The 20,563-nt window shown below is 40.6% G+C and overlaps 1 protein-coding gene across 3 annotated transcripts in view; it reads right to left on the bottom strand.

The window, feature by feature from the left end:
- The window catches only part of podn (podocan), a 16,163-nt gene extending 1,120 nt beyond the window's left edge, over nt 1-15,043 (bottom strand). The window contains exons 1-11 of one of the 3 annotated variants that reach the window (XM_040129019.1): nt 14,900-15,043; nt 13,937-14,018; nt 8,125-8,418; nt 7,894-7,987; nt 5,911-5,975; nt 4,087-4,196; nt 3,839-3,995; nt 3,553-3,668; nt 3,131-3,344; nt 2,490-2,933; nt 1,647-1,795 (exon numbers count right to left, since the gene is read on the bottom strand). In XM_040129019.1, coding sequence (XP_039984953.1) covers nt 1,647-1,795; nt 2,490-2,933; nt 3,131-3,344; nt 3,553-3,668; nt 3,839-3,995; nt 4,087-4,196; nt 5,911-5,975; nt 7,894-7,987; nt 8,125-8,400 — 1,625 coding nt within the window. In that variant the 5' untranslated portion in view covers nt 8,401-8,418; nt 13,937-14,018; nt 14,900-15,043. Of the gene's footprint in view, nt 1-1,646; nt 1,796-2,489; nt 2,934-3,130; nt 3,345-3,552; nt 3,669-3,838; nt 3,996-4,086; nt 4,197-5,910; nt 5,976-7,893; nt 7,988-8,124; nt 8,419-12,202; nt 12,227-13,936; nt 14,019-14,899 lie in introns of those variants that run through there. The other 2 variants (XM_040129017.1, XM_040129016.1) reach the window with 2 other exon arrangements.
- Nucleotides 15,044-20,563: the final 5,520 nt, after the last annotated feature.

Raw genomic sequence — 20,563 nt, 5'->3', positions numbered from 1 at the left:
CACATGCAATGCACATGAACATGCAATTAGTAATGAACACACACGCACACACGTAAATCCTCCTTCCACTTCCCCCACTGATGCAAGCATTCCAGTCACTCTAAATTGGCTTAGGCCAAAGGCTCACAGCTGTAGAGAGATATTGGTTAAAAAAAAAAAAAAAAATTTAAAAAGAAATGTGGCAGCAGCTGATATGAACAACATGAAGGGCACAACAGCCTGGAAGGGGTCAAGGCCTGTAAACACGAGCTAAAAAAAACGGCTAGGTTGAGGTCAGACCGAAAACCAAACAGAACAAAAGCCTTGAAAGCGTTTGACCGAAATCTCTTTACTGTGCTGTCACACTGCCGCTTTCAGCTGCAGTGCCTGTGGGTATAAGCCTGCACTATGTGGAATAAATGAAAGTGGAAATTTGCTGAACGCACACAATTTAGAGGAGATGGAGAGATTAGATACCACACCACAGTACTCTGCAAAAAGAACTCAGTCAGACTGTCCAACACATAGTAGATTTAGATGATTAGTAACAGACTGGGACAGAAGGGATATTTTTGTAAAAGTTTATCACAAGGAACACTTTTATAAGTTTAAACCATGGTGTGGAAAGCTAAAAGTAGGGTTTGGAACTTTAAAACTAACATTTGAACAGCGGTAATATCTGTGTTTCCGTACTCAGTGTTACAAAACTGTGAATGACTAGCTTGACATTTTGGAAAATGTGCTTATTCACTCTCTTGGCAAGAGTTAGAAAACAAGATTGATACCAGTCTCATGTCTGTACAGCAAATATGAAGATACAGCCAGCAGCAGGCAAGCTTCGGAAATCACCGAAACAGAAACAGTCTGGCACATAACCCCCAATAAAACCACATAGTGATGTTTTTACACTTTAGTTTTTGTATGGATTGAACTAACAAGATATAATGTGTTAATTAGTGTGCATCAAAGATACTGGTAGGCAGGTTTTCTTAATTTTGGACAGGCTAGCTGTCTCTCCCTGCTTCCAGTCTTTGTGCTAAGCTAAGCTGACCAGCTGCTGGCTGTAGCTTCAAATATACCATACAGACAAATAAGCATATTTCCCAAAATGTCAAATTATTCCTTTGAATTTAGAGGTATGCACTGTGAATGGGATTTTTCCTGAGACACTTTCCCAAGAATAAAAAGTACAGAAATTCAAACCTTTTCACTGTCCATAAATTCACTCCGGGCTGAGTGTAAAAACTGTTTTAAAAAAGGGAGGAAAAACACTGCTATACATCCACCTGACTGGAGCTGTCCCTTGGTGACTAGTAGAGCGTTTTAAACAAAAGCAACAGTTTTCTCACTGCCATTCTTCGGTCACATTGCATAATAATTTCCTGATTAGGGATCAATCCAAATGGAGGAGAAACTTATGTAAGGAGCCACCCACCAGATTTCCATGAACCCCTGAGGACAATGAGTGTTAGGTTAAGGCCTGTCCCCTCCTGTATGTGTCGTGCAGCTACTTTGAAATAAAACAGCTTGTGCAAACAACGACAGAGGATGAATGGAGTGTTGACAAAGGTTTAACACCTGTTCACTTTTTTAAAGGAAAGAAAATCAAGAACTGACTATTTGCAGTAATGTGACTCAGACTAAGAGATGGTTTTTGTGTCCCTTACCGGAGGAAGATGCCTTTGATGTTTGGAGTGCCTTCAAATGCTGTTGCAGGAACAGTGGAAATGCGATTACTTTGCAGATGAAGGTATTCCAGAGACTCGGGTAGGTCAGAGGGGATGTGTGACAGCTGGTTGCCAGACAGATCTAATGTCTAAAATTAAAAGATGCATAGTAAATAATGAAAACAATAAAACATTTTCACTGATCTATATGAAAAATTATTGTAAAATGAGAACCTATATACAAAAATGTGCTTTATACTGTTTCTGTAACTAATAGCTCTTTTGCATTGCAGGAAGCTAACAAATCAAAACAAAGTTTGGCCATTGTTAGAGGTTCTGCGTTTGCTTCCACTGTGCTCCATCCAATGTGGGTACAAGCTCCTGGAACTACATTTTGAATGTGCCAAGTCTGCACTGTTACTAGCCCCAGTTTGTGCCTCTTATGTATTAGCATAAACGCTACTCACAGATGTAACCATCGGTTTCTCTGAAAGATAATTAACCAGATCATTTGAAATTTTCATTTTAAGATAATTTTAAAAACACTTTACCTGTTTACCCCCAGTGTTACCTCTAGAATTGCCAAAGACGCTTCTAGCCTCTGAATGATAATAAAAGATTTGTAACTCCTTTCACTAGATGAAACTCTGTTTCAGAATTAAAACAAAATGGTAGCCTGCTGTCTACCTGGATAGGAAACAGTTGCAACTTGTGAAACGGGTTAAAGGTTAATAGGATTCCAAGAATGTCATCAAAGCAGCACTATGTGGTTTTAAATGACCTTCTGTGTTTTTCAAACCTTGTCACATCACAACATCATTCCTGTCTCTCCCAGACACTCACTTTGAGCGCACTGAGCTCCATCCAGGCTCCCTGGTAGATTGAGTTCAGTCTCAGCTGGTTGTCACTGAGGATGAGTTTTCTTAGCTTGTCCATGCCCGTCAGCGCACCGTCGGGTATGGAGCTGAGCTGGTTGTTCTTGATTTCGAGCACCTGCAGACTGCGAGGAAGACCCAGGGGCATGGAGTGAAGGCCGTTACCTGACAGGTCCAGTTTTTCCAATACACGCAGCTTCCTGAAGGCGTCACGGTGCACTTTCAGGGTGGTCAGCTTGTTGTAGCTAAGGTTGAGCTCTGTCAGGGTGTACAGCAAGGCCAGGTCATTGCGGCCAATTTCGGAAATGGAGTTGTGGAGCAGCATTAGGGTCTTTGCCCGTCGAGGCAAGCCCCTGGGAACCCGCTCCAGCAAATTGTTGTACATGTGTAGAGTATGCAGCTTCTTCAAACCCTAGTGAAAATGCAAATTAAAGATTCAAGAGGTGATCAATTATTGCACAGGTCAAAATGTCAAATGCCAAGCAGTTCACCATATCATCTAATTTCGGTGTGTTCTTACAATTGAAAATGCTATATAAAGTCTACATGTTTTTACGTGTGCATTTCTGTAAAATATCTAAAATAATATGAAGTGGAAAAGAAATGTACCTGGAAGGCACCTGGGTGGATGGAACGTGAGCGGAGCTTGTTATTGTGGAGGAGCAGGTACTCAAGGTTTCGGACAGGGGTAAGAGCGTCCCCAGGGATGCTGCGGATGGAGTTCTTTTCCAGGTGTAGCAAGATTAGATTGCGAGGCAGACCCTTGGGGACGATGCTCAGGTTGTTATTTGACAAGTCCAGGCACTCTAGGCTGTTCAGTTGGCTACCAGAAGAGAAGGAGAGGAAATCATCAGATCAGTTGTCTGATCCTGTACTGTGCTGCTTTCTCTCTGTTGCAGCAATACAAGATTTCACACATAAATCCATGTATAATCAAGGCTTGACAGTACAATAAAGGCTTTACACATGGCAATGACATTGCCATGTTAGAATATGTTAACCACTGGGGTTTGAGGTAGGATTTTGTCCACCTGAATGTCTCATTGTCCATGCCCTCATTGCTGAGGAGGTTGTTCTGGAGATACAGCTCTCTGAGGTTTCGCAAGTTGTTAAAGGCCCCTGCTGGGATTTTCTCCAACTTGTTACTCTGTAACAACAGAAGCAATCCTTATGTTATCATCATTACCATATTCATTAATAAAAAGACACGGATGTTCTGTATGTCATCAACGTGACGTCTAAATGTAAACTTAAGCAGGAAGGCACTCTAATAGTATATCATATCATCTACTCTCCAAGTATTATTTGGTGTTGTACCTTTAGGTGAAGACGGTAAAGGGTGGAGGGCAGGTTCTTGGGTACAACCCGCAGGAAGTTGCTGGACATGGTGAGGATCTCCAGATTGTCAGAAGCATTGAACATGTCATCAGGAAGCCCTGTGTCAGTCAGCTTGTTGTTATGGAGATACACAGACCTGGGAGCCATGATCAAGGGATACTGCCATGTGTAAATGGACATAATTCCAGGAACAAAGGATACATTTACAATAACACACACATTCCTACCTCAGTTTTGGTTTATGGCCAAACGTATATGGGTAGATCTTTACAAGCTGATTAGCAGCAAAATCAGCGCTAACCAAAGAGGGTGGTAGGACCTTTGGTGCTGAGGTAAGCTGGAAGCACAAGAAAAGAAGTATGATCCCGTTATAGTGCCGCAAAAACTCTTTTGGTGGACATACACTATGTAAGCAACTTTGACACTAGAGTCTGCGATTTGCATCTTCTCTCCTGCCCACACTAAAATTTTAACAAACTTTTAACTATAACCGCAATATTTCCCTATGTCTAAAAGAGGATTTTAGCCATGTTAACAGTGGGGCTCCACAGACGGTAATTTCTATCGGTTGGTCAATCATTCAGTCAGACCACCACTTTGGTCCAGAGTTTAGTATCTCGACAAGAATTACAGTATCATGGTCTGCAGAGGATTAACCTAATGACTTTGGTGATTCTGAGGTTTTATGTGAATTTGTATGGAAAGCTCTCAAACTTTCAATTATCTAGGTAAATATCGTATTTTCTGGATGGATTGGCAATAAATTTCTTACAGACATTCATAGTTCTCAGACAATTTAACCTATGACTTTGGTAATTTCCTAAATTTTCCTCTTGTGTTGCCAGCTGGATGACATTATTGGTTCAGAGTGGAATTAGGCTCAGACACTTATTGTCCCCTCAGGATGATTTGCAGTGACTTAAGTTATCCCTTAAATTTTCATCTAGTGCCACCAACAAGTCAAAAATGATAATGTCCAAACACCTGAAAACCTACTCTTAATGCCCTCAACCTCTGCTCTACTTTGTGTTAAGTGCCTATTAGCGAATGTTAGTATGCTAACAAGTTAAACTGTGATGGTGGTTATGGTAAACATTATACCTGGAAATTTAAAATTAGCATGTTAACATCATCATTGTGAGCATGTTTGCATTCTATTGTTAGCATTTAGCTCAAAGCCTCACAGCGCTGCTGATGGGGCTTTAAACTCTTACTCTTGTTTTTTAACCATGCACTATTACAAACTTCACAACCTTCAACAAAACCACAGTGATGGCAAATTAGAAAATGCTCAGTGAATAGTTTTTGTGATAGTCATATGGGTTGTTTTGAAAGGCAATGATAAACTAGCCATTATATTATGTGGTTTAGAATTGAGGATTTGTTGGATTTTTCCTACATTTCAAATAATTGCTTTGGTACAGATTGTCTGTCCTCTCCCAAGAAGCGGGTACTATTTAATTTACTACAGAGCAGAAATGTTCTATGGCAAGCTGTGTACCCCTTAATATAAGAGCAGTTTACCACAGCTAGAGCTACATTGTACAAAATAGCAAATATAGAAATCCGAGAAGCACTGGTGAGATTATATGTTCATTTAGAGCTCTCTTCTTTATACTATGGTTTATGGATTAAAGCAGCACGGGTGTCTTTGAGGATTAGTGAGCACTTAAAAATCCCCTATTCTTCCTGTATCCTGTTTGCCTATTCATCCCTGTGAAGGCACAAACAAATCTGTCCATCTTTTCTCTCTTGCTTTGTGTCCAAAAGGGTCAGTAACATTTTAGCTCCGACCAGCTGGCACAGCCATACTTGAAGTCATTACAAGTATAAGCTCACACAGAGTGTATGAGAGAAGACTGCCACCTCTCTTTGCCAGCTGGCACTATGTCAGTGTACGAGTAATAGAATAGAACAGAATAGATTACAATAGAATATAATATAATAATAGTGAGATGAACATGTACAAGATGAACTTGCCGTTGTATTATGTAAGGATAGTTGAGGTTAGCAGAGAGAACAAACATTTGAAAATCTGGCATATAACTCACCTTGTTATTTGCCAAGTATAAATAAGCCAGCTGTTCGAGCATCTCAAAACCTTCATCTTGAAGGCCTGTAAAGAGAAAAACATACTGCAACCCTAATCAATATTTTGACCATTACCAGACAAAAAACAAGTATGTATAGTTTTTAATCAAACACATTGTACACATGAAAATAATCTCACAATCTAAGTAGGCAGTTAAAGAAAAATTACACTAATTCTAGACACTGTAAACAGTTTTTTTGTCGTGGGACTACATAGCATACAAAAGAAGTCAAATAAAGCATTAACTAGAGGGATCTAGGGAGAGCTGGAGGAAATTTACTCAGGTAAGTTGACATATTGTAGGTTACTGGACACTACAAGCTTGAAAAGCCCTCCAACTCTTCTATAGAGTTGGAAATTGCACCCCACTTTGTTTGATTCAAATTGTTTTATTCAGTGTTAAAGATTTGTTTGTCCGTGCACTGAAAGTAAATTCCTCTCAGGGTGCAGTGGTTACAAGAAGTGGACCTAGCTACCGACTGTTGAGTCTGGGGGAATATTTTGGTAAATTAACTCTATACCCTAGCTGACCCTAGTTCAGAGTGCAAGACTCTGGGAATGACAGAGCATTTTTTCAAACATGTCCTTTTCTTCTACCTCTAAAGATTTTAGTGAATAATAAAACATTGACTAGAACATTTGACCATATGTTTGAACCAGATAGGAAAAGGAAGAGGTTTTAGCTTATCGAAAATTCATAATAAAATGACAAGATGTAAAAAAAACCATTTCTTATTCATACATACACTGTAGTCAGGTAAATAATCTCATCGTGTGGATTTATGTCCCATACAGTCCATCTCATTACAACAAAGTGTTTCATTCACAATGATTTGGGAAGCTGTAGTTAGAGCTTTAGCAACAGAAACACAAGCTAGCAGTCACCACAGCTGGCCAGAAATCCACAGAGCTATCTGTTCATCTTGGCAGCTCCATTAGCCAGAATGATAATGACCAACTGTGATTCAGCCACACCACTGGCGGGAACAATTCAGGCTTAATCAGAGGGAACAAACAGTTGTTACCAGCAGGTATGACGCGTGTTTTGTTTGTTATCTGTCTTATGTGGCTAGTGTAGATAGCATATCTAGAATAGGTTAACTAATGTAGGGATATAAATTGTGTCATCTGAACCTCACAGGATTAGCTCTTGTTCAGCTGTTGTGGACTTGCATTGTTATTTTTAAGCATTGGAATTTCAGAGTATTACTTTCTTCCTTTTCAGGTGAAACAATATAACATTTGCAGACACTTTGACTATTACAAGATAACAGTAAATGCTAAAATATAGAGTAAAAGTAATGCAAGTAAAGTAGTACTGCAAAGTCAATCAACTGGCTCGGTAAATGTCAGTTACATAGCGATATCTAACTATTGTTGCCAAACATTAGCTAACTTTAGCTGCCATAAACTGCTGGTCTTACCACATTAGGTAAGTCTGCAACAGCAAAACCTGGTTGTATTGGGGTGTCTTTTACTGCTAATGAATTTGACTTTTAATATCCAAGAGAACAAAGCGCTATGTCTGCTTTCAAAAGTTACATCATCTCTATAAAAACAGATTTCTCTAACTTATTACACATCTCTCTAGAGCAACATAAAACTTTTAAAACTATTCCATCCTATGAAAACTGATTCTGATGCCCATGTCAGTTGCCCTCCATTTCCCAAGTCGAAGTGATTGCCCAGCTGAATTTGGCAACAGAATACCTCTTCCTCTGTATTTGAAGAGAATTTGCCTCTATAAATCCGAGTTAAACTCAACATTGACACACACAGCAGCTCGGTGGCAGAATATCTACTTATCAAACTGAAAGTGCTCTAAATTTACCAGGTTGTTTTGTGTTGTCCCACACAAAACAACCCTGCAAACGTGTTTAATCTGCTCCCCTGCTGTACACAGGATTCCTGCTAAGTGTTTAGATTGTGTTACAGTGTTTACCATCTGTGGTAAGCCAGTTGTTCTGAAGGTTGAGTGTCTCAAGCTGATACAGATGGGAAATGTGCTCCACTGTTATCTCCTCAATTTTGTTGTTCTGTTATCAGGAGACAAAACAATGACAGTAAATACAATGGCAGGGGAGAGTTTTGCATGGGAAACTCTGTAATTTCTGATCTGAATTACAAAATGTAGATGTGTATTAGTGTCTATGTCTACGTGTGTGTGATAGACCTGTAGAGAAAGCTGGCGGGTTTCATCAGACAGCTCGGGGGGAAACTCCGTGAGGTCGACTCCAGCGCAGTCCACTGCCCCCTCCGCCGTACAGCTACACTCCTGCGGACACAGGACTGGCTCAGATTTCGTCATCACTGTTGCGATATCGATCTCCTTTATTGGCTCTATCTCCTCCTCTTCCACTGGTTCAAGAGGCGCCTGGCCATGCACCAAAACCCAGGCCAAGAGCAGCACACTCAGGGCACGCAGGATGGAATGCTTGAGAGGAGCCATGTCCACTGCTGAGTTCTCCTGTTGCACAAGCACATGGACATGGACAGTAAAGTTACTAAAAAATAAATAAATAAGGTCACGGAATATTTTGCTCCTGAGAACAAGGCCTTGTAAACGTTGCAATCTGCTACTTTTTGGACATTCAAGCCGTAGTATGTTTTTTTTATACTTTGGGACTGTTAATTGACTGTATGTAAGTATTGCAGTGAAAAAAGCTGTTAACAAAACACTGACACGTCATCATCTTTTAAGTTTATACAGTATAGTGAACAAAGTACATTGACTTAAAAGGTGCTGTGGCTGAAACTGATGCTGATGAGAGAAGTGATATTGAATCAAAATAAACTTTTGGGCCCTCAAACCAAAACAATGAGCTGAGAGACACTAATCACTCCATAGAACTAAGTTGGTGGTAAAAAAAAAAAAAATTCAGTATGTAGCTTTCTACAGGTAAGATCATTATACTAATTTCTACAAGTGCAAATCTTTTATTATTTCTGATCTTATGTATTGATGTATTGACATACACATGTGCAACTCCGGTACCTTCAAAGAGGACATGCAGTAAGTTTGTTTTTCATTTAGGCAGTCAAGCCACCTGTTTAGTCACCTCAAGCTGTAATCTCGCACACACACACACACACAAAGTACAGTAAGACCATGTCCCACTGTGATTTTTATGTAAGCTAATACACTTGACAGATTTAATTAAAGTGCAAAGACTATAAACGATAAAACACCCAACTTTATCAGAAAGCTGAAAATGTATTTCTTTAATTACCATTAAGCAGCATTCCTCTGAATCACCTGTGTGTGGCAGATCTTATGAGGCAACTTCACTATACATCCAGTTTAGCTGCTGTTTAGCTGAACCAGTGCTCTTTGGCTGGACTATAACAGTGGGGCCAGCCCTATAAACACAAATGTCCATGACTGACTGAGCGAGCAGGTGATAAAGTTACACTATTGATCAGTCGAATTCCACGTGAGTAAGTGCTGAAGTTACACCACTGGCCATTGCTCTGTCAAAATCAATAGGTGCAAACAGATTCTATGGCATCATAGGGGAGTGTTGCCGAATTAGTTAGGGTGTGAAAACCCGCTAACCCTTTTAGCTTTAACTTCTCTTCACAAAGTCACCTAGCGTCAAATGAAGTGACTTTTTGCACAAACCCATTGCAACTTTCCGTAGAAGCAAGTCGCCAGTATTGCCCTGCGAGCACAAAGTCGGGCTTTCCCGCCGCAGACACACTTCTCTATGCGTCTCTTCAATTGACTGCACGGCAGTTGACACAGATGTAAATACGCTTCTAACTTTCTCTATGAGTGATTATTTTTCAAGTAAATATAGCTGAAATCACTGTACAGCCATTGTCTTTAATTTATGTGTATGATGATTTTGTCAGACGATATCACAGTTAGAAAAATCAGGATTTTAGCAGAGCAGAGCAGCAGCTTGGAAGTGACTGCTGGTTAACACAGTCTTAATGGGCCACATTCCAGTCACAATTTCATACCTTTTCTGTTGTCTGAGAAAAGACACAAGAAAACATGTAAATAAGAACAGCTTTATTGGGAAGTCAGCTGTATTAAACTGCTGTAGATGTGAGGACAGAGTAGGAGAGACAGATAAACAGAAAGGGCGGTCGAGCCACAAACTAGGTTTTGACCTAGGGTTTTACAAAGCAATCAGGTCCAAGCTAGCCAACAGCTACATTTTAAACTTCTGCAAGTTCCAGCTTAGCTGAACCTGATCGTAGGCAGGACCAACAGCAACAGGAAAATACACACGAGGAAAACAAAGGAACACAACCATGAACAAAAACAGATAACCCAACATAGGTAACCAGTGGTAGGGGCCAGTGGACAAGAAGCGTAAGGATGAAGCTGGGGTCCTCAGGGGAACAGCAGAAGGGCAGAAAAGGAACAGAGCAGGGGACCTCAGGCAGACAGCCCGTGGCCCATGCAGAGCGGCATAGCTGCTTGGGAGGCTGGGCAAGACGCGGGGTAGAGAGGCAGAGACAGGGACAAATTACAGAGCAGCTCGGGAGGCCTGCCCAGAGAACAGGCAGAGAGTCGGAGGCAAGGACGAAGGCAGGATCTCACTGAAGACCAACAGCGAAGGCGTGATCCCTCTGAAGGCTGAGCAGGGGGGTGACGGCAGAGGCTGGTGCCCTTAGGAAACAAAGCTGGAGGACGACCGGACATACGAGGCCTCTCTGGAGGCTGGTGAGGTAGGCAAGACCACTCTGGAGGCCGGTCAAGAGACTGGAGTTCTGGAGAGACAGCCAGCACCAGAAGATTAAGCTGTAGGTCGAGGCGGTGTACAGGGCAGGAAGCGGGCACCTGCAGGTTGGAGCTGAGAGCAGAGGAGGCAGACCCCTGGGGCTGAGCAGGGGGCAGTCAGCTTAAGATCTGGCTGGAAATCGGCAAAGACATCGAACTGATTATCTTGTTGGTCAGGCAGTGTGTCAGAAGGAACTTGTGCCGGGAGTTTTATGGCTGTGTCGGTTGGGCTGCCGACCGGAGATCAGGAGCAACTGTCGGCCAGACCACCAACGGGGCATCAGGGGCAAATGTTGGCCAGGCTGCCGACCTGATTGCTGAAGCAAGCTTGATGTCAGCCAACTCAGGAATAGGCTTGGCATCATTCGACTGGGGGGGGAGACCAATTCAGGAACAGATGAGGTATAAGCTTGGACAACCGATTCAGGAACAGGCAGGATGTCAGCCGGGCCCCATGACTCAGAAACATGACGTCAGCAGGGACGGCCAACTCAGGGTCCAACTCAGATTCCGCCTTAGTGTTGATCTTGGCAGTGGACAACAGAGACTCTGGATTGCTGGGCATATGAGGCTATGTAGAGCTTGGCAGCTTGGAAGATTGACATCTGTGACCCACGCTTCCTTCCATTGATTCCGACCCCGAGATAACTTGGGGCAATGGCCAGATGAGTCCCAAAGAAAGGGGAATTCTCTAGATCTCTGGAGTCAGGATCTGACAAGACGCTGATGACTGATGACTCGGGAGGAGGAACAAGTAAGTGAATAGCTGGCAAGTTAATAGCAGGACCATGAAAGATGCTAGCCCACTTGGGTGCAGACTTAGGACCAGTTGACAGGGATGCAGACTGTAAACTAGTCAAATGGGATGCAGACTGGAGGTTAAAAGGTTTGGATGAGGGCTGGTGGCAAGCATGCTGGTGACTAGCATGCTGGGGTCTAGTAGACTGAAGTGCTGGCTGCAGGCTTGCATGCCCGAAGCTAGTTGACTGGGGTGCAGACTGGGGGCTAGCTGACTAAGGACCAGGCAGCAGGTTAGCAGGCCCGATACTAGCCAGTTCGGAAACAGGCTGGGGGCTAGTTAGCTGGGAGACTGGCTGGGAATCAGGGGTGTTTAAAAAGTCCTTATTCTTCTCAGGCAGTGTACTCTTTTGGAGACTTCCCTGCAAATCATCCTCAGGGCTGCCACTTTGTATTCCTTACGAAAGTCTTTTTTCCACTCGGTATAAATGCACACAAGGGTATAACACAAATCATACAGTTCATACTCAAACAGAACATCTGCTGGGTCCATGCTGGTCAGAATGTACTGTTATGCCAGAAGCCAGAAACACAGGATGAATGAAATGACAGGCACTTACGGGCAGTCAGGTGAAAAAGTTTGCAGGCAGGAATCCCGAACACAGGCAACAGGAAAATACACACAAGGAAAACCAAGGAACACAACCAGGAAAAAACAGATAATTCAACATAGGTAGAAAGTCCACAGAGAAACACGAGGGAGCGAACAAAGACGAACCGACATGGAGTGAAGCCTCTCTGAAAGCTTCAGTCTCTCTCACTAATACATTATTGAGAGACTCACTAATACATTAGTGAGAGGAAGACTATGGGACACAGGTGAAACTGATTGGGGCGGGGCAAGCAACCACAAAAGGTGAGAAAACACAAAGACAGGAAGAACAACAACTAACAAACACACAAGGAAATTAATTTCAAAATAAAAGAGGATATACAGAGTCCGGACAAACAGTCAATGAGAGGGGCAGAACATGACAAAGAGATTCAGAGATCTATTAGGGGTCAAACCAAGTTCAATAAAGCAACTACACCCCTAATAGAAAGCTCTCCAAATGCTATGATTAAAACACACTCTCTGATTTTGTTTCAGCACTCCAGAATCTCAAAACTTCTTCCCAGTTGACTGTTGACATTTTGAAATTCCACATAGTTCATAGTTGAGGTTTAAAACACCTACAGCAAACTGGAAAAGAAGAAAATTTTAGTGACCAGTAGAAAAGCATTTTCCAAAACAGAGTTGAACATACTGCTTTTGTATTTTACATTCCCTGTGATTACCACCTTTTGACTTTAAACACAGAACCTACATCAGCCTCAGACTAGAAAGTGTGTCAGAGTAGACAGCCTGTCATGATGAGAGAAAAGCGTTACGCAAAACGACGCATTTGGTTTGTTGTGCAGATTTTATATGTCAAAATCAAATTATAAGTCACAAGGAGTACTACTCAATTCGTGAAAACAGCTGTATAATGTTTACTGAGGCTCTGGAGGAAACAGTACATTTCTGAGGAAAGGCTCCTAGAATATGTACATGGCATTCAAAATAAAGGTGCATCCACATCCTGTCAACTTGTCCAATACTTTGTTTTTTCTACCAAATATCTGAAAAACCAATGACATTCTGATCATCCTCAGCTGTACATTTTGTGTTTAGTGCTAATTAACAAATGTTAGCATGGTAAAATGCTCAACTATGATGGTGAACATGGTAAAAATTACACCTGTGAAACATGAGCATGTTGTTATTGTCCCTTTGAGCATGTTAGCATGTTGACTTTAGTATTTAGCTTTGAGCTAGCTAGTGTGGCTATAGATTCTTAGTCTCGACATTCTACAGTCCTTCCTATGAACACAACCTATATGAATGACCCTAAGAATATTATTTGCAGGCTAAGTTTACCTATCTGTAGTATCAATTTATAGATCAATTTCCTTGGTTTATCAGTTTTGCTCACACACTTTTCCACATCAGTATTTTCTTCTATCATATTACCTTGCCAGGGACTCCAAAGGAGGAGCTCTGTCAAGTTGAGTAAATTGACTCAGGTGACCTCACAAGTAATCTCTGAGTTTACTGAGTTTGAAAGATGTGGGCAATTACCAGGAAGAGAGGATGTAATGATAGACACTTTTGAATGACATTATGGGAAGTGTAGGATCCAGGGTTTTAGATCCATACTAGAGACTAAAATTTTGCTTCAAATGTGACCCTTTTTTAATTTTTCTCTCAAGTACCCCTGTAAACCAGCAAAACAGACATGTATCTGCTTACCACAATTTCATTTAGCTACAGTATGGATATGTACTGCATTTTTTCAGTTCAAATCTTTTCAATCCGCTAACCTTCGTCTGTCCCTGCAGTGCCATTTCTAACTGGTCCATAGGAAAAAAAATGGTATCATTATGTCTAAAAACGTATTTAGCTGATAGAAGGTTTGCATCATTTACGCACCAGGCCAACAACAAAAGACAGCCAGCTCTCTGCTCCTTCTCTCTGCAGTGTCTGAAGCTGCAGTCTTCACCAACTGCAAGGGCTAATTTGAAAAAAGAACATAAAAATCACCCCTGACAGCCCGCTGTCTTTGCTTTGCAATCATTTCACAAACATGCATTCACAAAAATCACAACAATTTTAAGAGTCAAATCTTCAGGAATAGATTGAATAAAACAAACTGAATCTAGCCTTTTGCCATTGTTTGATAAGCACATGAACAACAGTGTTTGTGTGAGGCTATTGTTTGGTAAAGCCCCGAAAAAAAGCCCTCTTATCATCTCATAAATTTTGATAGAAATATTCCAAGTGGGCACTCATGGCAGCTCTCACAGGAAAGTCTAAAAGCCATCCATCAGAAGAGCCTTTCCTACTTGTCGTACCACAGCTACCAGAGGGTCTGTGGCAAACACACGCACAAGTGGACGAGCACACATAAAATCCACACAGCAGCATGCATGGACACACAGCGAATGAAAGCCTCTGCACTTGCCCGCACTTATTGTGACAATGTTGTCCCTGGCTAGAATAAAAACATCATAGCAAACAGGGGTCAGAGAGGACTTTAAAGCCTGCACTAAGTCAACAACACTCTCAAGTTGCCTTATAATTTCAAGGCTTAAAGTCAAAATACTCTTTATTTGCAGAAATACTGAGTATTTTAAAAGTCATCATCTTTTTTTTTATTTTGCAATGCAGCTGAGCAGAGTTTGTGAGGTGGCTTTACTGCACTTTTAAATAGTCTGGATCGTGTGAAATACACATGCCAGAACTGTCATGCATGGATGAATGACGCTGACGCTTAAAGCTCAGCCGAAGCTCCATATAACCTATAAGGAATTTGATATAACATTACAGCCACCCATAAAACATGCAGCAGTAAAGTCTGCAAAAGCAAGATTCTCGTCTACTATTGTACTTTACCCCTTCCGAACAATGTTTGCTGAAATGCACTGAAGTCTGACGTCCAATCCAAACACAGGCTGTCCCATAGCAGGCGAGGAGTCACACAGCCACACCAGATACCCTCCAGATGTGAGAGAAAAGTGGGAGTGGGAGAGAGAAAGAGAAAGAAAGGAAAGGGAACACTCGAGAGTGAAAAGGAAGGGAGTGAGTAAGAGACACAGCTCTGACCTGACGGGAAGCCAAAAACACAAATTCTTTCCCTTTTTCTCATATTTTTTCCCCGAGTCTCCAAGTAATGACTTTTTTCCCCTCAATGTAGTAGGTCTTTCCAGTTTCAATGTTATAAGTTTGCCTTGTGATAGCTTGGTTCGATGGAGTTGGGTAAAGTTTCCACTCAATTCAGCAAAACCTTTCCAACCCACATGATCATCATCTGAGATGATGATCATACTGTAGATTTGGGATAAGAAATACTTGGATTCATTTATGGCTAGATCACTTCGAACAGACTGGGTGGCAATATCTTGGATGTTCACAAACTAAAACAGCTAAAAACACAGTCATCTTCTCTAAGGTATACTGAATCTTAAACATCTGTCGTGCAGATTGTTGATGCTATATAGATTCCAAAAAAATCAATTTTTTCCTCCGTTGGTTAACTGACACCTTCTGAGATTCCTTTAATTTGGGGAAGACACAGATGAGTCGTCCTAAATCTTCCTGTAATTAATAAAAAAGTGGAAGAGTAGCCTGTCAAAAATAGGCGTTAGCATGTAATCTGATGTACTACAGGATTAGGCCTCTTTGTTCTGCAAGGCCACGTCCCATTAGGCACAATGTGTGAACATCTGCTATCATTACAATACATTAGCACAGTTTACTGATCTTCAGATTTCATGCGGAAGAGTTTTGGGACGATTCATCAACATGGGGTAGTCAAAATATACTTCGGCAAAAAAGTGTTATTGTGTGTTTTATTTCTTTTACACTCCACCTGTTTGCTACCTTCTACTTTGGATAAATTAAAGGTAAATTAAAAATAATTTCAACAATCTATGTGAGCCTTATTTCCCATCTTTACCTACTCAGCTAATTTAGTTTTTTGTGTGTAAGGCATTTGAATAAAACATCTTAAAAAAACAGAGGCAATCCACACTGCCCTACAAATCAAAACAGATTAACTGCATGGTCAATATTGAATTAAGAACAGTATATGAACTGTTGATGTCTATTTTAACCATAAAGGAAATGATGTCATAGAAATGTCAAAACATTTAGAATATAGTTTGAAGTTTCGGGAAATATGCTTCTTTACTGTTTTGCCGAGAGTTAGATGAGAAGATCGATACCACTTAATGTATACGTTCTTATGTTACAGTAAATATGAAGCTCCAGTCAGCAGCTGGTTAGTTTAGCTTACCATTAAGAATGGAAACAGGTGGAAACAACGTGGCAGCCAAAAGCCTAGCTGTGTACAAATCTACCAGAATTTGCCCACCAGCGCCACTAAAGCTCAAGTATTAACATGTTATATCTCATTTGTTTAATTTCTACCAAAACCAAAGAGCAAAAACATAAAGTTATGGCTTCCCGGCTGGTTATATGCAGCTATTTTTTGGCCAGGAGCAGGGACTTCCTGGAGTCTCTGCTGATTCCCTTACAATTCACAGTGACAAACAGGCTCGCTGTTACCCCGTTTCCCGCCTTTATGCTAAGCAGTGCGAACCGCCTGCTGGATATAGCTTAATATTAACTGTACAGAAACGAGAGTGAAATTAACCTTTTCGCTTCACTCTCGGATAAGATGCGAATACGAGCATTTTCCCAAAATGTTACACAACGTATTTCCTTAATTTCTGCGAAAACAGCATGTGATATTTGCACTAATACAAAATGCGCTTACTGCCCTCTCCTCCACAGTCAACTACATCGACAGCAGATGTTGAAGCAGGGGCTCTAAATATCATCTTGGTAAGTCAGATACCATACTGAATGAGGCAGTGGTTAAATCAAGACATGATAGAGTGAAAAAATGCTTTTGACTTTAGTGGAATTCATGCAGTTTGGTGTGTTTAAGTTATCTCTAAATCATATTTTTAAATTTATTTAATTAAAAATTTAATTGAAATGAACTTATTACATTGATTTCAGTAATAATAGTAGATGGACAGACACCTAGCAAAACAGAGATCCATTTAATTTCATGGATTGTAAACAACAAAAATAAGGTTTATTTTCTTAAACAAACTAGGTTAAATTGACAACTAAAACCTGAAAGAAAATATTTTGTTTGTAGATACTTGCATTCTGTGAAGATTATCTAAAGGCAGAATGCAGTCTGCTTTTTATTTAGGTCTTATGTATATGGGGGTAAAATAATTGGCCTGGAAAGGCTTAAAATGAAAGAATTAAACCTTTGTATCTGTTACACAGTTTGCTAGTCAGCGTGAGAACTTTAGACCCCTTTCTTCCCAACTTCACTGCTTCTGTATAACGCTTTCTGCATTTATGGGCCAGCACAGGTCTTAGTTGTGAAAAAGCAACTTATATGTACCTCCATGTATTTTCTGCAACAGCCAATTGCGAGTTATGTCAGGGGGGAAAATGGTAGCACTTCATGTGTCCATCATTTTCCCCTTCATTCCAAGAAATTTTTCAAATAATTTCCCTGGAAAACATCTTAACAGTTGATTCTTTGGCCATTTCAAGGAAAGGGAGATGTAATTTGATATATATTAAAGGAAAATGGATTGGTACAGTTGAAAAAAGTTTCTAAAAATCTTTTTTATATTGATGTAATAGAAACCGCTGGATGTTCCTCCAGGTATGTGAGACACGTATGTGAGAGTTGCCTTTAATCACACATCTACACGGTCCGCTCTGCAATCAGTGATTTCTATACTTTTTTTTTTAAAGTATGCAATTTTAAACGGAGAAAGTGTTTCCATCAAGTGCATCTGGAATTACTCAATAGTGAGCAATTGCAGTGAATCTTCTAGACGCGGCGGCTAGTGTTTTTTCCTACAATATAAATCTCCCTCCTCCCTCCGTCTTTGCACTGGAAATGCAGCCACCAACTACAGACAAGAATGAAGATGGTGATGAACGCTTGGACTGAGGTTGAAGATACGAGGTCCCTTGCGGTTACAGTGAGTCTGATGGGGTTTAGGTGGTCTCACTTACTGGTCGTGTCTGCTGAGCTGCTGTTTTCAGGCTGACAGAGAGAGAGATCCCAGTTTGTAGCCTTGATTCTCCTCCTGAAACTGCAAAAAAAAAAAAAAAAAAAAACACACACACTGATCCATGCTCTTGTTACTATTCATGTTATTTGGCAGGCTGTTTTCCCTTAGGAGAGTTTCTGGTCACTGCTACGTGTTTTTAATAACTTTCCACTGTTTCAGTGGAACATGTTCAGACAACTCTCGCAATGCAATGGCCGCTCCAACAGACTCGTTTTACAACCCTTTTGAACAGGTTCAGGTTTTCTTATGTTTCTCCAGGATATGGCAAAGAACAGCAGCGATTGTATTGGTCATTATACAGATCAGCAGGGAACCTTGGGACCTCTGATCTCTAATCTATAGGAGAAAATGAAAATGAATTTATAGCTACAGTTTCCCCTGCTGTGTTTGAGAACGGACACACAAACAGCCCCTGCATGATTCTTTTTTTGTTTACACTTTCTCTAAGTTACAGCTGAGATATTGCCTGCTCTTTTTACACACAGATCCTGTCTGCATTGTTATAAACTAATCCTCTTTTTATCTTTTACTTGAAGAAACCATTTTCCACTGAGCACAGCTCTTTAAAGGGCAGCTCTCTAGTCTTATGTAAAAGCAAAACACAAAACAAGGATTCAAGTCCCACTCAGTGTGTTTTGTAATGTAAAATGTGTCCAGTGAAGCTTCTCAGCTGCTGCTCTCTTAGTCATCACTAGAAAACCAACACTGCTAATTCCAGTGTGACATTTTTGTGTGTGACAATTGTAATCTGGGAAATCCAGTTTTTTCTAGCGGTGTTGAATAAGGGGAGAGATGTTTTTGGGTGATTATTGCTGCTCCAAACCACTCAGTTCATCATCTGCTTATTCCAAACAAACCCCTGGGTTTTTGCAAACATACCACACAGCACATCTTGCATCAGATAATTACTTTATGTTTATAACATTTTATTCAGGTCAGGGTCATTGTGACAATAGCGCAAGCAGAAACATCATGGAAGATATAAGGCCTTAATATAAATAAGGCCTTACATTATCACAGTATCACAGTATGGTAAACACTACTTTATATCTTAAAGGGGCACTCCACTTATTTAGAATTGCACTTGCACAAAGTTGGAAGACTTGCAAATACAAGATCTCTAAAAGAATGGTCAGACTTGATGCAGCTGTGACAGAGATATCCCCACTTTCAGTCCCCAGAATGGGTCAGGCTCGAAAAAAGCTGGATCCATTTCGTATAGTGCATCTTAATGGCATCTTTTGTTAGACCTTCCTTTTCTGGTAACTAACCACATTTTAAACAGCTCTAAACAGCTCTAATTTGTAACATAGGCTGTTATAAATTTTTCTTCTTCAAGCCCCAGCCCAGATAGCCCTGGTTACATCACTATGACTATCAGGGTTATTTTGTCAGACTTAAGACATTATACAACTGTTTTGCAGGCAGAGCAGTACACTCAATGACAAGTTAAATGAACTTCATGTGTAAAATTGGTGGAGTGCCCTTTTCAATACTCACTTTTGGGGGGAAAAAAAATCAGATTATCATTGAGAGAAAGACTTCTAAGATTTATTTATTTTTTTATCATGAACTTTTAAATTAATTCAATATGCTATTCACATGAAAATTACAGAATTTATGGCATTATACTACTTGTTAACCATTTAAATACAGGTTTGATACAAATTTTCCAACATTTCTAATCTAATTCAAATGTTCCATTGCAAAATAAAAATTCGAGAAGAAAGACTTACGAACTCTCACACTGAAAAAGCAGTCAAAGTGACCATTGAAATAACCCCAGTGTGACTACAGAGTAAGAAAACCACAAGGGCCAAGCTGCAGTGGAATCTGGGTCAGAGCTAGTTAACAGATTTGTCTTATAGCCATGCTCCTCCATTTAAATAGGAAAAAACTACAGCGTGGCAGTCTGGAACCAGGTCACTGCAGTGTTGAAAAAATGCAAGGTCCTCAAAAAGGGGAACATACGCAGGCCCAGCCAACCAAACAGTGACATCCAAGTGTTGTCGCATCTGAACAGAGGGCCATTATTGTGGAAGGTCACACTAGTATAACCTCAAACAGGCCCCCTATATTGTGTGAAATGAGTCATTGTGTGCGTTAACATCTTGTGGAGCCAGGAGGAGTGTGATAATATGCATTTAATGTCTAACCTTCACACTGAATAAACACTGAAGCTTATGTTAGGACATACGGTCAATTCTAACCTCCATAAACTCAACATTACCATTCGATCTTTAGACGCCTTCACATTAAGAACACGGGGTTAGCATGTTTTTAAATCCATTTTATGTGCCATTTTGCAAATCAACTGTTCTGGGTTTTTTGTCTATGTCTGCAGAATTATTAGAAACATAAAGTCAACGCAATTAGTCAAGGGTGTATGCTAAACACAGTTCCTTCCTAAGCAAAACAGACACGAATGAAGACAGCCCAA

This window comes from Xiphias gladius, chromosome 6 (genome assembly GCF_016859285.1).
Source record: "Xiphias gladius isolate SHS-SW01 ecotype Sanya breed wild chromosome 6, ASM1685928v1, whole genome shotgun sequence".
Classification (NCBI taxonomy): Eukaryota; Metazoa; Chordata; class Actinopteri; order Istiophoriformes; family Xiphiidae; genus Xiphias; species Xiphias gladius.
The sequence above is the reverse complement of the archived record's forward strand: the minus strand, read 5'-3'. Positions and strand labels throughout refer to the sequence as shown.